The following is a 17,240-nucleotide window of genomic DNA, read 5'->3' as shown; positions in this document are numbered from 1 at the left end:
CTCTGGCTCCTTTGTCCGTATACAGCATGGGTTGTTCCAGTGGACCAGCCAAGGCCAAAAATCATTTGAAGATCTCCATCTACCCAACCCAGATGTGCTGTCTGATGTGAGAGGTGTTAGAGCCATCTTGTTTCAGACCAAAAGCTCTACCAATGTGCCTATTATTCCCTTGTTCCTGCCGTGGCAGTGAAAAGCTATGATGTGGGGAATCAAGAGCTTCTGGCAGTTAAATTAACGGCGGCACCAATTACAGGGAGCTAAACACCCATTCTTGGTTTGGATGGACTATAAAAAATCTTCTACATCCAATTAGCCAAAAGACAGAACCCCAGACATGCCAGGTGGGCTTTGTTCTTAGGCTATTTTGACATTATCCTGTCATCCAGGCTCCAAGAACATCAAACCAAATGCTTTCTCCTGCCAGTAGGAGTATCTCCACTCTCAACCAGTTGGTGTGCCAATTATTCCCCCCACCCAAGCGCACTGTAGTCCCACTGCACTAGGGCCTGGAGGAGGCCATGCGAATGGTACTTGGGACCAAACCTGATCCTGGAAGAAGGATTGCAAGGCAGCTTTACATCCCTGTATCCAAAAAACAAGTACTTCAGTGAGGTCATCATCCCCATTTTCTTGCACTTGGGTGCAACTCTTACGACACCAATATTTCTGGTGGCCTTAACTAGGTCAGGAGGTCAGACATTTTGTAGCCACTTACAAGGTCTTGACTTGCGAAAAGGAGCATAAGGGCAAGACCTATAGGTTTACTCCACCTTTTGCCCATCCTTTACCAACCTTCACCAACCTTCACGTCATGAGGTTGTCTAGGTCACGGGGTAACACTGTGATCTTGGTTATTGTGGACAGATTTTCCAAGACTTCCAAATTTGTTGCTCTGCCAAAGCTGTTTTCTGCCCTAGCGACAGCCCAGCGCATGCTGGAGAGCATGATCTGAGTCCATGACATTCCCATTTACCTGGTCTCGGACAGAGGATCCCAGTTCTCCAGCCAGTTTTTAAAGGAATTTTGTAGCTCTCTGGGAACTTCAGCCAGCTTGTCCTCTGTGGTCCACCTTCAGTCTTATGGCCAGACTGTGCCTTGGTTGTAGTCCAACAACTGAAGTGTTTCTGCAAAACGTTTTCTACGCTCTGAGTAGCTTGTTAGCCTATATCCACAATGTCAAAATATACTTCAGTTCATTTTGAACAATTATTTTCTATATTATACATTTAATTTATAGCTGTTTATAGAGTTGGATTGAATTGCACTTGATGGTTACTGGGCTTAAAATGTCTACTGTGATTTAAGTAATAACTGTGGACTCAAAATTAAGGTTTTACCATGAAGACATTTCTGGGTAAATTCATATTTCTTAGATGCTTTCCTCCAGGAATTTCAAGGGTCCAGTTTGTATTCGTAGCCCATGTAATCAGCATCACAATAACAGCACCTCTAGCAGACTTCAAATGATTTGGAAAATTTATTAAAATTCATGACCTTTTCAAATTACTTGCAACATATTAAGTATTCAGAGGTTTCTAATGAGACTAGTGGCATTGAAATTGGAGCAAGTTCCTGTGTTTTCTCTTTCTCTGTTATCTTCTAAATCTAATTTCTTCTTTTTGAAGGTTTACACACTCATTCTGTATGTACTTAATTGTGTTATATTTTTCTGTCCAGATAATGCTTAAATGTTAAATCTTTCCATAATAATAAGGTGACTCCAGTCCATACATGTTTGTGTTTCTGAGTGTTTGTGTTTCTCTTTGTGTGTGTGTATGTGTGTGTGTGTATCTGCCATTGAAGTAAAAGTTGCTGGAATGAAGATGCAGGTCTCTAAAGATTTGCATTACCTGAGTACATCATTGTCGAAGGGGTATTTGGGATGAAGGCAAAATATTTGGAAGTTTGTGAACAGCTTATAGCTATGACTAGACACTTTGTAACTTTCAGCATTGATGTCTGTAAAATGTAGATGGGAATATTCACCTTATTAGATCCTTAACCTTATATATTCTATTATTAATTGTTATACACTACATTACAAAATGTACTTTCATTCTTTTTTTCATCTGATAACAAAAATATGATGAGCAATGTTTTTCAAGATTGCATTTCCAGCATTTGGCAGATGTTCCATTTTGCTATGAAGTATTTTAACACTCTTTATTAATGAAAATCATGGAAACAGGAAAACATTCTAGACATAATCACCCGGCATCCACCAGACATCAAGGGGTTGCCTAGGAGTTGGGTGGAATGTCTTAATTTTTCAGTTAATTGTTGCTCTTTCCATAATGCTCAAACAGTGACTCCTAATGCCTCCCCAACGTGCCTATTCAGACAGTCCCAGTCTGTTGCAGTGGTAAGTGTTTGTCTGAGTGGAATAACAGACTGATTGCTGTTCACTAGTTGGGATTAATGTGCTCTTCATGATTAATGTGGTCTGCAAACCTTTGGAGTTAGTGTGCTTTTCTGAGTTTTTAATGCTCTTTGGGATTAGTGGACGCGTCAGGCTTAGTGTGCTCTTCGGGGTTAGTGTGCTATTCTGCTTTGAATTGTTTTGTGCCTTGTGACAGGAAGTAATGTCCAGAAGATTTGTGAAGATTTATTGTGCGTGAGTGTGTGTAGGTGGTGAGGGTGTGAAGAGACATAAATTTGGGGGTGTGTGGAGACACATGTTTTGTGAGGATGTTGTGGAGAAAACCACCTTCAGTGTCAGGTCTCGAAAAGCAATACTAGAGTATATGTGTTCATAAGCAACCTTTACACAGACTGATGGGCAGTGTAATATGAAGGTTATATTATATGAAACTTTAATGTAATATGATGAAATGAAGGTTTGCCTGATTTGCTCATCCTTAGAAATTTTACTGATTTTACGCCACAGTCCATGTTGCTGCCACTTGTAATCAGTTTTTATTTGATTTGAAAGATAATGGATTAAGCCACACAGTTATTTGGTTGTCAGTTATTAAGAAGGCATGAATTCTTCCCTATGGGAGCACAGTTCTCATCCATTTATTGTGTGTTATGTCAAGAAGGCTTTTTCCTAGTGCTCTAAAACTAAGACTGTGCTCTATGAAATAACTAAAGGTCAGTGACCTGAAACATGTGGTTTAATCTGATTGTTTATATTATTGTGTAAACAGTGGAATCAGAAAAAAATTCCGTATATTGGATTAATGATGTTCTTTACTCTGGAGGCATCTAAAAGAAGGAAAAGACAGAAGATCCTTATGATCCCCTTTACTCCGTGCTGTGTTACCCTGATGGGCCTCTGCTTGGCTGTGTGCCTAATCTCCCCCCTTTAGTTCTGCTGGAGCTCAAGAGACCTACTGCTGCATGGTTAGTATCTCGGAAAAACATGGAGGAACTCATCCAAAGAAGTGCATTCAGGCTTATGTCATACCAGTTTGGTTTAATACTGACACTTACAACAGTCATTTCAGAGAGGCTACACTACTGACACTGTCTACAAGAGCCATTCCACACTGGTCTAATACTGACCTCGAGAGTGTGCACTCATATGTGTGTATACATGTATTTGTTTGTGTGTGTGAATAAGAATTCCTGTGTGTGCATGCATATGTGTGTGTGAGTGTATGTGTGGGTATGCCTACGTGTATGCGTGTGTGCACTTGGGTCTATGTGTGTGTGCATGCATATTCACGTGCTTGTGTGCATGTGTGTGCATGTATGCATACACGTGTGCACATGCATGTACTTGTGCTTGCGTGCATGTATTCGTACATTTCTGTGTATATGCACATGCATGCGTGTGCCTACATGCATGCTTGTGTATGCGTGTGCATGTATGCATACACATATGTGCACATCCATGTACTTGTGCAGAATATACATTTCTGTGTATATGCACATGCATGCGTGTGCCTACATGCATTCTTGTGTATGCGTGTGCATGTATGCATACACATATGTGCACATCCATGTATATGTGTTTGTGTGCATGTATGCGTACATATGTGTATGTGGATTTGTGTATGTATGCGTGCGTGTCTGTGTATGTGCACGTACATGTGTATGTGCACTTGGGTCTGTGTTGATGTGCATGTGCGCAGGTGAGTTTGTGCATGTATGCATGCACAAGTGAGTGTGTACATGTGCATGTATGTGTGCATGTGTGTCCATGTAAGCGTGTATGTGTCCATGTATTCGGGTGTGTGCTCGTGTATTGGTGTGTGTTCATGTTGGTATGTTCACACATGACTGTGTGTGTGTGCATATTCACGTGTGTACATGTGTGCACGTGCATGTATTTGTGTGTGTGTGTGTGTGTGTGTGTGTGTGTGCATGACCATGTGTGCTATACTTTGTTACTTGTTGAAGGCCAATTGCATGTTTGTACTTTCTTTAAGTGTCTCTAAATTTATTCCTGCCATCCTAATTAAGCTGCATTTGCCCTGATTGATTGTTTTTTTATAGAGGTGTTTCCGTGTAGTAAATGAGCACATCAATACACACACTGCAGGCGGAAAACACTGCTGCTGTTTTCCGTTTCGAGAAAGTTTCAGTCAGTGCAGCAAAATCTGAAAATAACCTTTGAAGCCCATTCTGTACTAAATAAATGTATGTACAGGTGTTCTAGAATATCTTTAACCTAACAAACAATATCTTTTAGATGCTTGTAGAATTTTAATACACCTGACGCTAAACTAACCTGACATTTTTGATGACATTTTTTATACAATGTAAGCAAATCTATTTAAGCGTCCAAATCTGTTTTCGTGGAATACTGATTATACGATATTGAGCTCTGTCAATTTGGTAAGAAATCAAGTTGACAGCACCTTGTTTTAAGGTCATTCATGGTGCTATGAAAAGAAGTGACTTTCCCTGAATTCCTCTAAATTGCTCTGTACTTCTAACTCTGAAGGACAGTGTAAAGATTGTTTCAAATGGGAAGGTCTCTCATTCTGCCACATGACCCTGCAAACCCGGTGGAATGTAGAAGACCAGAGCCTGCATCATCAAAGATCTGCAAAGAGATTGTCACTTTTGGCTTGGCAGCTTTGTAAAGTGCTTCATCGTGTTTGAAAGAACAGTTGGACAGAACTAGCATTATGACTTCCATGGGGGCATTCTGTCCTTACTGTCCTCTAAAGCAAACCCATCCGCAGCAGAACAACTGGTGTGCCTAGAAGGTCATACAGTTATGTGCAAAATAATAGCAGTATTTGTGTATTTAATTACTGATTTTGGCAGAAAAGATAATACAACATGGAAAAAAATCATGTAGCCTAGTCTACTAATCGGCAACCAACAGAATCAACAGTCATGACATGCACGCTGCTAATTGGGTGTAATTGACTCATTTAATGAAAGGGGCGTGTTCAAATTAATAGCAGAGTTGAGTTCAATTAGTGAGGTCATTCATTCTATGAAGAAACAGGTGTCAATTATGGCCCTTATTTAAAGAAGGAGGGCAGCAAATGTACCTGCTGGTTTTAGCCCTTGATCAGTGAGTAAAATGGGGCGTTCCAGACATTGTACCGAAGGAGAAAGAACTTTGATCAAGAAGTTGATTGGAGTGGGGAAAACATATAAAGAAGTACAGAAAATAATTGGCTGCTCAGCTAAAATGATCTCAAATGCTTTAAAATGGCAAACAAAACCTGAAACACGTGGTAGGAAAAGAAATACTACCATCCACATAGATCACAGAATAACAAGAATGGCAAAGAAGCATCCAATGATCAGATCCAGGGAAATCAAAGAAGATCTTCAGTTACCTGTGAGTACTACAACAATCAGAAGACACCTATGTGAAGCCAAACTATTTGCATGAAACCCATTGCTGAAAAAAGCATGTGTTGAAAAGGTTACAGTTTGCCAAAGAACACATTGACTGGCCTTAAGAGAAGTGACGCATCATTCTGTGGACAGATGAGAGCAAGAATGTTCTTATTGGGTCTAAAGGCCACAGACGGTTTGTGAGACGACCCATAAACACTGAATTCAAGCCACAGTGCATTGTGAAGACTGTAAAACATGGAGGTGCAAGCATAATGATCTGGGGATGTTTCTCATACTTTGGAGTCGGACCCATTTATCGCATACCAGGCACCATGAACCAGTTTGAAAATATCAAAATACTGGAAAAGGTCATGTTGCCTTATGCTGAAGAAGAAATACCCTTCAAATGAGTGTTTCAGTGGCACAACGATCCCAAACACACCAACAAACAGGCAACATCCTGGTTCCAGACCAACAAGATTGATGTCATGAAGTAGCCAGCCCAGACCTCCGTCGGATTGAGAATTTGTGGAGTGACATCAAAAATGCTGTTTTTGATGCAAAACCCAAGAATGCAGAAGAACTGTGGAATGTAGTCCAGTCAACTTGGGCTGGAATATCTGGTCGCAGGTGTCAGATGTTAGTTGACTCTATGCCACAGAGATGTAAAGCAGTTATCAGAAATAAAGGTTATACAACTAAATATTAGTTCAGTGATCAACAGAAAAGCTAAATAAGTTTATACTGTAAATATTTGGGTTTGTAAATGAAGATATTGCTAATTTTTTTAACAGCCTATTATTCTTTTTTTTCTTCATTTTCAGTTAAAAAAATTATATTTCGTTTGTTTTCATTTGGAATTGAATGTGCAGTGCTCCCGGTGCCTTTGTGTATATGGAAATAAATATGATTGTGAGGGCTGAGCTTTTTCTCAGTTGTTTTAAACACACTGCTATAATTGCTATAGACAATTATCTTACACATTTTCAAACATTGTAAGAAGAAATACAATTCAACTTTCTGTTTTTTATTTCTTTTTGGAATACATTTTGGACTGAACTTAATGCTTTGATCAACAAAAGTGACTGCCCAGTGTGTTAATGAAGCTCAGAAATCAGAAACCAAACACCTGAGTTCAGTCTGGAGGCAGGACAAAAAAAAAGACATGTTAGTGTGGTTCATGCAAAACATCTGTGAAGTAATTACATCTCCCCTTTATTAATATCTGAAATGTAGAAGACTCTAAGGTCAGAAAGAGCATAAAGAATGAAAGGAGACTGAAACACTTTTTGTTCTGCTGATTTACACAGGAGTTCACCTCAAATTCAGACTCGGAGCTTTGATTTTCTGTTTAATTTATTAGGTTTGTTAGAAGATTTCTCTATGATGGAACTGTTAAAGTGGACACTTTATACTTTCTTTAGCATCTTAAGAAGCTGTTCTGGAAGATTCAGCTAAAGACTATCTTTGTTCGTCTTGACTACAGCGAATGATTGGATGCAGGGTTGTTCATTCACTAGGACTAAGTGGAGACAGGAGGGTTAGAGGCTAAGTAAAGGGAATACAGCACCAACAGGTGGTGGGTTGGTCTCTTCATTTCAAGAGTCATTCTATCCTCATTATTTCTGAGTCTTGCTCTCCCGGATCAATGCACTGTAAAGGGCTAACAGATGCATTATGGTAACTTCCAGATGGGATAGAAAAAGGCTGTAGTTGTGTATGTGTCTTTCTGTGTGTGTGTGTGTATTTTTAGGGATATTAATGTCGTCCAATCTGTCTCTGTCTCCCAGGTAACCTATCCAAGACTTGCACGGCAGATGGTTGGACAGAGGTGAACCCCATAATGATCGCTATGAATTGTGGGTACAACTTCAACGGCACTATTGATGATGTAAGTCTAGATATGTATCACACTGACTTATGTCTTCCGAGGTGTTTTTCAGGGCCTTGAAAGAATGATTCATACGTGTGCATACTGTGCACTCTTATATCAGGGGTTGTTTTTTTTTTTTTTTGTTTTGTTTTGTTTTGGGTTTTTTTTGTTTTTTAATAAAATATTGAGCTGCTCGAAAATAAAATTCAGCAGTTGCCCCTGAGGGTTGATATATTGAACTGGGATCCCACACAGCTGGAAAATCATCTTTTGTGTATCTTCATAGCACCTGACTCCCCCTCACCATCACACAAGTCTCCTCTTACTTTCTCACTCAGCTTCTCATCCACGCTCTTGCTCTTTGGCTGCCTCTTGCTCTCCTGGCACAGATGAATGTGATGCATATAATGACTGTTACTTTCAGCAGTTGACATCTGAACATCTGTAGACAAGTGCTTGAGATCTGGGACCCTGAAAATAGGATAGGACCATTTTATGCCAAAAGTATTAATATCTTAACACCAAAAAGTACACTGTGTTTCTTGAATGTATGACACTTCTCAATGATGCTGTTTAAGGTTTTTAACATTGACTTGTCATAGACGCAAGAGAAATGTACTCAGTACCACATGACATCAATCAAAGTGACATTTATCAATGAACTATTAGATACTATTCAGGGCCAGGCAGGAATGGGTGTGGTGTGCTGTTGGGCTGTTACCTGTTGAAGTTGAATTCACTTTTTATCAGTGGTGCTGTGATTTACCACATGATGAGATTTCTGTATAGCACCATACATTAACAGATATCTTTTTAAAATTCTATCTCTCCTCCTGAGATACAGTATTAACATATTAACATTTTTGGCATCAAATGGTAAGGTCATTTGAAAAGTATTGACACTGCACAAGACTGCACAATGCGGATTGAGAGATAGCAGTGACTCATCAAGCGTTTCTGTGCATAGGTGAAACAATTTTTTTTCTTCTTTTTTTAAATGGGAAAGAAGGACCTTGAGTGAGATGTTTTCTAATGAGTGTCTAATGGAAAACTGCGTTAGAGGCCTGTGTACACCACGGCCAGTGAATATCATAGTGGCTACATAAGGATGAAGCAGTGACTGAAGGATGAAGTTTTGTGGTTCGATGTGTCCTGACCCTGTGAATGCCATAGGAGTACCCTGTGAATGCCAACTCACATGCAGCCCTTTTCTAAGATTCCTCTGTAATAGTATTATAGGACATGCATTTCCTTGCCTTCAGTGGAATGACATTTTTTCACATGGTTCTACAGATCAGTCATGCTTTCACATGTGATCGGTTCTACTGGTCAGTCATGCTTTCACATGTGATCGGTTCTACTGGTCAGTCATGCTTTCACATGTGATCGGTTCTACTGGTCAGTCATGCTTTCACATGTGATCGGTTCTACTGGTCAGTCATGCTTTCACATGTGATCGGTTCTACTGGTCAGTCATGCTTTCACATGTGATCGGTTCTACTGGTCAGTGCTTTCACATGTGATCAGTTCTACTGGTCACTATTTCACATGTGGATAGTGTCACATGAACAGGATGTAACCTTCAGTTTGTTTATTTTGTTTCAGTAAAAATGCTTCAATAAAAAAGCTTGACCAAGCTTGTTTCAAGGACTGACTGAAGTACAATACAATCTTTAGTAAAGAAAAGGTCAGGGTTATGCAATTTGATATTTTTGCAAGTTTATTACAAACCTGAACCTAATACATTTTGATAGGGACTGAGATTTTCTATTTCTAAGATTTCCAATTTTCTATTTTATTTTAAAAATATGCATCTAATAGCTGACTGCTAAATGTCATTTTCATATCATTTGGTATTGGGTACATTTCTCTTTAAATCTGAAATTATTACAGTCTTAGCTTAACTGTAAGGGACCACTCAACAGTAGCTTTTGAAATATCATCTCTTGACTAGTATAAACAGTTGTAGTTTATCCATGCAGAGTAAATTAATTTGTATTTCTATTCAGCAGAGATATAGCTTTGCCCAGCTTTATTTTTACAAATGATTTTACTTACAATCGTTTGTGAAAAGAAAATTGTTTTTCTACATGTTGTAATTAGAAAACCAATAATACCCATTTAAATTAGCTCATAAATATTCCACCTAGTAGGCAGCTTTAGCCTGAATTGATTAAGTAGTTCAGCTGCAGCACTTTAAAGCAGTAGGTAATACACTTTATATATTTCATTTTGAGTTTCCGCGGTGTGAACGGGATCCTGTTGGAAGGTGTTCAGGTTTCAAAGGCAAAAGTTTATTTTTCTTAAGTTCTGGACTTTAGCATGAGAGAAAAAAACCCCTGACAACTTTAACAATGTCTACAGAAAGTAATCATCTTCTATCAACAGAGATGAATTAAGGCAGTGTGAATCTTTTCAAATTCTGTTTTAGGACAACTTCTTCCGGTCAGTTAAGATTGGCTACACCATCGGACACAGTGTTTCTCTTATCTCTCTTGTTACTGCCATCGCAATACTTTGCATTTTCAGGTAAGAAACAAACTTAAACTGTTTGCATGACTTTATATGATTGTTTTCTTTTCTCTTGGCGTTCATATCCAATAAACAATTAATAATAGGCAATCAAATTTTATGAGATTGACTCAAGGAAAGGAACGACTGCTTCAGAAACCGGGTGACTGATGATGGTCTCATTTGACACCATTAAAGATTTAAACAAAGTGAAGTCCAAAATGTTTCTGGTTCTAGAAGCTACTGACCAAAAATGAGTTCAAGACAGAAGCTGAACTTACAGTTCTCTGGACAATACAAATGTTTTAGTGCTGCAATCATTGTTGGCCTTTTTCAATTGTCTGCACTTTAAAGTGGTTTTAAAATTCAGTTCTATGACATTTACTTCAGATACTTATCCATTTCAATAAACTAATAGCATCTTTTTTGTTTATTCGATCATCCATGAGCAAATGAAATCTTGCTGAATGCTTTTTTAGTGTTACGGTTGATTACACCTTAAAATGAGAGCAGTCAGTTTAATGTCTGTGCCAGGATCCCTGAGGGCCGCGCTAATTCTCTAATTTAAGGTAATTCCAGCTAATACAAGACCACATGCTCTGCTCCACTTAGACAGAACTGGGCTTTCATCTTACGGAAAAAAACAGACAACCTGCGTGTTAGCATCTTCTTTCACAAGTACCAATTTCTACAGGCAGATTAAAGGACATAGATTAAACCTGGTCAGAAATGACCATATTAATTGTAATTGCCACTTGGAGATCATTTTCTAAAGTGTTTCCTAAAGTCAGTAGTAATAATAGTGCTGTTTGGTGGATTGAGGGTTGCTGGCCCTGTGGAATGCCACAGGTATGGATCTGCCATATCTATAAAGTCATTAAAGCAAGGATCAAATCTATTTCTTATATTTCCAAAGGCTACTGAATTGAAGCAATAAAGAAAGAACTGCTTTGTAAGCAGTAATCTTGAAAAGGTACTATAAATTATGTGTTTTCTATTACAATTTTTTCAATGGCTATTCAATTAATTATATCAGTACATTAATTGCTATTCATTAATTGATCCTATTTGATAAAAACATGTGTGACTTTTTTTTTCTTTGTAAAAATCACTTAAACCTGGTCTGTTGTTCTCTATTTTAAATTCTAAGCAGTCACTAATGCATTACTTCTGTTTATTAAGCAATAAATGTGTGCGCATGCAAAAAACTGTTTAACTGGCATGAACTGATTTTGGAATTGGACATATATATTCTGCAAAATTAAAGCAATAATTTAAATAATAATATTATATATAATAATAAAATATATTGTAAGTATTTAGCAATAAATGCCTACATGAATAAAGTAAGTTAAATAAAGCATATTTAGTATCTGTACAAAATAAAAAATAAACTAACATAACTGATTACACAAAAAGCATGGACATAACTTTGTTTTGAAAAGTGCCAGCAGACAAGAATGAAGACCAAGTGTCTGAATAAATATCAATATAAAATAAAGTAAAATAGCAAAATAGCAAAATAAAAGCATGATGTTTTCTGATTCTGGCGTGGTATTTGTTATATCAAATATTTTCAGAAGAACCGGACACTCCTTAAAATACATATTCATCAGTCCTTGGGTTAATCTAAGTAATACATATAGTTTTGGATATTGTAGCAGAGAATGATATCAGGCAGGGTGTGCTGTGCTGTTTGTGGGTTGGGGGAGGTAGGGAGGAGGTCTTGTCTTAACATTGTGAAGTGTGTCAGACACCGATGATGGATGATGGCATTGTTTATCAGCCCAATGTTATCCCTCAATACATGCACATGCATACAGTAGATAAACATAGCTTCTTGCCTCTGACTTTGTAATCCACATAAAGATAATACCAACTAGCAGTACATGGGTTGGTGTGGTGGTGTTATAGAATGTAGCAACAGTTGGGCTGATGAGGTGGTGTTACATGGTGTAGCTGTGGTGGGGCTAATGAGATGGTGTTACATGGTGTAGCTGTGGTGGGGCTAATGAGGTGGTGATACATGGTGTAGCTGTGGTGGGGCTAATGAGGTGGTGTTACATGGTGTAGCTGTGGTGGGGCTAATGAGGTGGTGATACATGGTGTAGCTGTGGTGGGGCTAATGAGGTGGTGTTACAAGGTGTAGCTGTGGTTGGGCTGATGAGGTGGTGTTACAAGGTGTAGCTGTGGTTGGGCTGATGAGGTGGTGTTACAAGGTAGAGCTGTGGTTGGGCTAATGGGGTGGTGTTACAAGGTAGAGCTGTGGTTGGGCTGATGAGGTGGTGTTACAAGGTAGAGCTGTGGTTGGGCTGATGAGGTGGTGTTACAAGGTAGAGCTGTGGTTGGGCTAATGGGGTGGTGTTACAAGGTAGAGCTGTGGTTGGGCTGATGAGGTGGTGGTACATGGTGTAGCTGTGGTTGGGCTGATGAGGTGGTGTTACAAGGTGTAGCTGTGGTTGGGCTGATGAGGTGGTGTTACAAGGTAGAGCTGTGGTTGGGCTAATGGGGTGGTGTTACAAGGTAGAGCTGTGGTTGGGCTGATGAGGTGGTGTTACAAGGTAGAGCTGTGGTTGGGCTAATGGGGTGGTGTTACAAGGTAGAGCTGTGGTTGGGCTGATGAGGTGGTGGTACATGGTGTAGCTGTGGTTGGGCTGATGAGGTGGTGGTACATGGTGTAGCTGTGGTTGGGCTAATGAGGTGGTGGTACATGGTGTAGCTGTGGTTGGGCTGATGAAGTGGTGTTACATGGTGTAGCTGTGGTTGGGCTGATGAGGTGGTGTTGCAAGGTATAGGTGTGGTTGGTCTCATGAGGTGGTGTTACATGGTGTAGCTGTGGTTGGATTGATGTAGAAGTGGTTGGGCTTCATGTTTGAGCTTGTGTACTGGTGTTACAGGGTGTAGCAGTGCTTGGGCAGTGGTTGTGCTGGTGTAGTAGTGGTTGGGTTGATGTAGTGGTGTTACATGGTGTAGCAGTGATTGGGCTGCTGTTACAGGTGCCATCGGAGGTTGGGATGGTGTAGTGGTGGCTGAGCTGGTGTAGTGATGTTGACGAGGGTATAGTAATAGTTGGGCTGCTGTAGTGGTGTTACTGGGTGTAACTATGGTTGGGCTGGTATAGTGGTGTTGCAGGGTGTAGCAGTGTTTGGTGTTATAGTGTATAGCAGTGGCTGGGCTGGTGTAGTGGTGTTACTGGTTGTAGCATTGGTTGGACTAGTATAGAGGTATTCCAGTGATTAGGCTGCTGTGGCTATGTGGAGCAAGCATATACTTAGTGTGCTGTTATAAGAAGTCAGTCAAGATCAGCTGTACTGTCAGACATAATGTTTCCCTCGTCTCTCTCATTAGTTTGTGCATGCAGCTGTGATCATGTGAGCAGTGATTTCAGCATATCAGAGGCCTCTGCCTGCTGTGTAATAGAATCTGTGTTTTTGTTTGCCCCAAGATGAGGGAGCCACACTCTCTGTCTCATGTGATTTTGGCACAAGTGGGGAAAAAAAAATGTCTTGGCTATTATTGACTGTAGTGATGGGCCCGTGTGAACCTGTAGACAATATGGCAGGTCACAGTGAAGGACTTACTGGATCACACTGGTAAGGTGATGGGCTGGCAGGGTTGTCCACACCTGTGTGTTCACACTAGTGGTAAGGCAGGTTGCAGATTCTGTTCTTCTCCTTCTTTCCTCTTCTTTTCCTTCCCTCCTTTCTCCGCAGAGACCTCCATCGATGTGTCAGGACCACGAGAAGCAGTAATTGTGCTTGAAATGCTCACAACTATAGCTGAGATAAAGAGGCTTTGAAAGGACTGCCTCTGTGCTGGTGCATGACTGCGGTTGGCCCTTTGATTTGCTTTGAGAAACTTGGAAAAAACCAGAACAGTCTTGAAAGAATCTCTACCTGTGTCATGCTGCACCTTTAAGTGCTATCAAATTAAGCCCCAAATATATTAGGGCTGCTTTTTAGAGCATTCTGTTCAAATTCTGATCACTTAGTAGGTTGAAGTGCAATAGGGCCAGCTATGAAACCAGCCATAATATCCTGCCTTTGGAATATGTATGTGAGCCAAGCCAATCATTTTACATGGAACATTATATTATTTTAATATGTAATAATCAGTCTAGATTTTCTCCCAATTTTCCCCCAAGTGTTTAAGGTTAGGTATCATTAATCGTTTCTTTTTTCTGCGAGTGTACATTGCAATCCAAAAACTGGAAGCAGAAAATTAAAAATTGATGTTAAATAGTGTTTTCTAATGTGTCTGTTTTCCATTGGCTTTATTTATCAATAATTGCTAGAAAATAATAAACAGGCTGTATACGTGCTGAATCCACAGAAAAAGATGAAATAGTAGGAGCGGTTGTATATAGGAGTGCTGTTCGACTTCTCTTGCTACGCAAACGTTGTTAGCACAAGCCTAGCATTGGCAGAGAACCACAATGAGGTGGAAGACTGTCCTGTATCACGTCAGCCACAGCTGCCGCTGAATTCAGGCAGATAATAGACACAATCCTAAATTCAACCCTAAATTCAATCCTAAATTCAAGCAAACTGTCAGATGGTTTTAAATGAGAGGCTTGGAAAAGATCATAAATGTAGTTGTGGGTGTTCAAGGATATCAAAGCACAAGCAATATTTGGTTTGGGACAGCACAAGATAAGGTTCTTTTTTTTTTGTTTTGGTCCAGAATAAATTTATCTTCCTGTTTCCACAAGAATTTTGAAATGAATTTTTTAATTATGAAGTTATCCACAGAATGGCCCATGCAATCAGATTTAATACTATTAGAATTTTATACCTTTTATTATGACTGATTGACAAAAATTAAATGTCAAACCACTGACTAGCCAATGAGATGAGGCATATATTTCTGTTCATGCACAATTCCACACTATAGTCTTTTTGAAATGCACATCACTACAAGAATTACTTAGTAACTTTTCCTATGGATCCTGTATTTATAATACATTCTAAATGCGTTTATACTGCCTGCCATAAACCCGTATAATTAATTATTATTAGTTATAGCCACCTGCACAACACCTTATAAATGTAACGGCAGCCCGCGTGCTGCAGGGTGCGGGGCAGAACGCACAGACTCCCTCAGTTTAGTGAAACATTTATTAGCAAATGACATAAAAGACAACGCTGGCACTCACATTCAATATCAATGTTAAACACGAACACACTTAAACGGAACATTAACACGAACATGCAAAACAGTTTACAGCTACACTAACAACGACATAAGCATGCCACATCTACAATGTCCAATGAAGAGGCACACACAGACAGGGTTTTAAATAGACAGTACCCCCATGCAGGTATACGCCATTACGGAGGGCGCGGCTACATACATACATATATATATGTGATCCCCCCTTGAACATGGTAGGCCGTACCACATGACTCGTGGGAGGGGGAGCGTCCCGTGACAATAAAGCAAGAGTATATAACTTCATAAAGTCAGGTTTTACAAAGAAATATAGCAATTGTTCATAAGAACAAGATATATAATTTTGTTATAATGCGCTATAACAGATTCTGATGTTTGATGCATCACAGGTTATGCTTTATAACACACACATTCTGTCCCTCCCTCAACCCAGAGGGATGCAATGAGCGTCAGCTTGCATTCATTCTTACAGTTTCAAAAATGGCGATGAACAGGGTTAAACGGCAGACACTGAGAGCAACAAAGCGGCAGTCTAACAGAGGGAAGAAATGACTCTCCACTGACTGGGGTGACCAGCAACCCATCTGACCGGCACTCAATAACCATAGGATGACATCATGTGACCTAGAAAAATCATGGCGAACAACAACCGAGGTGACGTGCACAGTGAAGCCAGTAAGAGCAAAGCTGAGGTCGTGCAAAGCTAGAAAACAGCCTTTGACTAATGAGAAGCAAAGAAGAGCCAGACTGATGTTTGCAAATGACCAGAATGATTGGTCCTTCGAGGAATGGAGTAAGGTCATCTTCTCTAATGAGTCCAATTTTAAACTTGGCCCAACAAGATTGTTTATTAGCAGAAAAATGAGAACAGGTCAAAATAACTAAAAAGAGGCAGTGTTTTTAGACCTCATATGCAAAGAAAACAAGTTCATATTCATTTGTAAACAACACAATACTAAATAATGTTCTAATTAATGAAGAGTTCAGAAATCAGTGTTTCTTAAAATAACCCTGAATTTTCTATCATAGCTTTATTGCGTGAGTTATTCACATTGCTGCTGGGTAACGTTATGGCACCACTAGTGCAAATATATCAGCTCGGCTTTGTTTGATGGTTTGTGATCTTCCATCTTCTGCTTGATCACATTCCAGAGGTTTTCACTGGCGGTCAAAAGGGGTGAAAAGGTCAAAAGTTATTTAAAAACACATTAAATTAAAGCCACTAAAGAGCACTTATAATGCTCTATGAATAATTATGTATTATTATGGAATATTCTTTGAATTTAAAGACCATTTAAAAACACACTTAAAGCCAGTAATGACCTGGTATAATGCCCTATTATGTGTTATATACATATATTAATCAGGTTGAGTATATCATGGTGTGTGTGTGTGTGTGTGTGTGTGTGTGTGTGTGTGTGTGTGTGTGTGTGTGTGTGTGTGTGTGTGTGTGTGTGTGTGTGTGTGTGTGTGTCATTTACTTTGTTTTTCCACAGAAAACTACACTGCACGAGGAATTACATTCACATGCACCTGTTTGTGGCCTTCATCCTGAAAGCAGTCGCAGTGTTTGTAAAAGATGTTGTCCTGTATGATGTCATACAGGAGTCTGACAACTGCTCTACAGGCTCAGTAAGTTAATTGGCGCATATGAACTTAGTTTACATTATGACCAGGGGTCACCGACCACAAACCTCACTGGCTCTATGGCACTTGTTTGTTTGCTTTAGAAGAAATTGCTTATGCATTTTTCTTTGCATCCATGTCACATTTTCACTGTTAAAGTCATGTTGAGTGTTGTTTTATAAAATCCACCAAGTGGTACTGTAGCATAGGTCAATAAAACTACATTGTCTTATTTGGTATTTTTTGATATATTTAATGTGTCTTATTTAATACTTATTTAAAACATATTTTAATGTTTATTTAA

General features: G+C 39.3%; 1 protein-coding gene across 1 annotated transcript in view; it reads left to right on the top strand.

The window, feature by feature from the left end:
• Positions 1-17,240, top strand: part of vipr1b (vasoactive intestinal peptide receptor 1b) — a 54,375-nt gene that overhangs the window by 26,781 nt on the left and 10,354 nt on the right. Inside the window, exons 4-6 of the mRNA XM_027016221.2 lie at positions 7,545-7,645; positions 10,059-10,156; positions 16,807-16,942. Of these exons, the coding sequence (XP_026872022.1) occupies positions 7,545-7,645; positions 10,059-10,156; positions 16,807-16,942 (335 nt within the window). The remainder of the gene's footprint in view (positions 1-7,544; positions 7,646-10,058; positions 10,157-16,806; positions 16,943-17,240) is intronic.

This window comes from Electrophorus electricus, chromosome 5 (assembly GCF_013358815.1).
Source record: "Electrophorus electricus isolate fEleEle1 chromosome 5, fEleEle1.pri, whole genome shotgun sequence".
NCBI classification, from domain to species: domain Eukaryota; kingdom Metazoa; phylum Chordata; class Actinopteri; order Gymnotiformes; family Gymnotidae; genus Electrophorus; species Electrophorus electricus.
The sequence above is the reverse complement of the archived record's forward strand: the minus strand, read 5'-3'. Positions and strand labels throughout refer to the sequence as shown.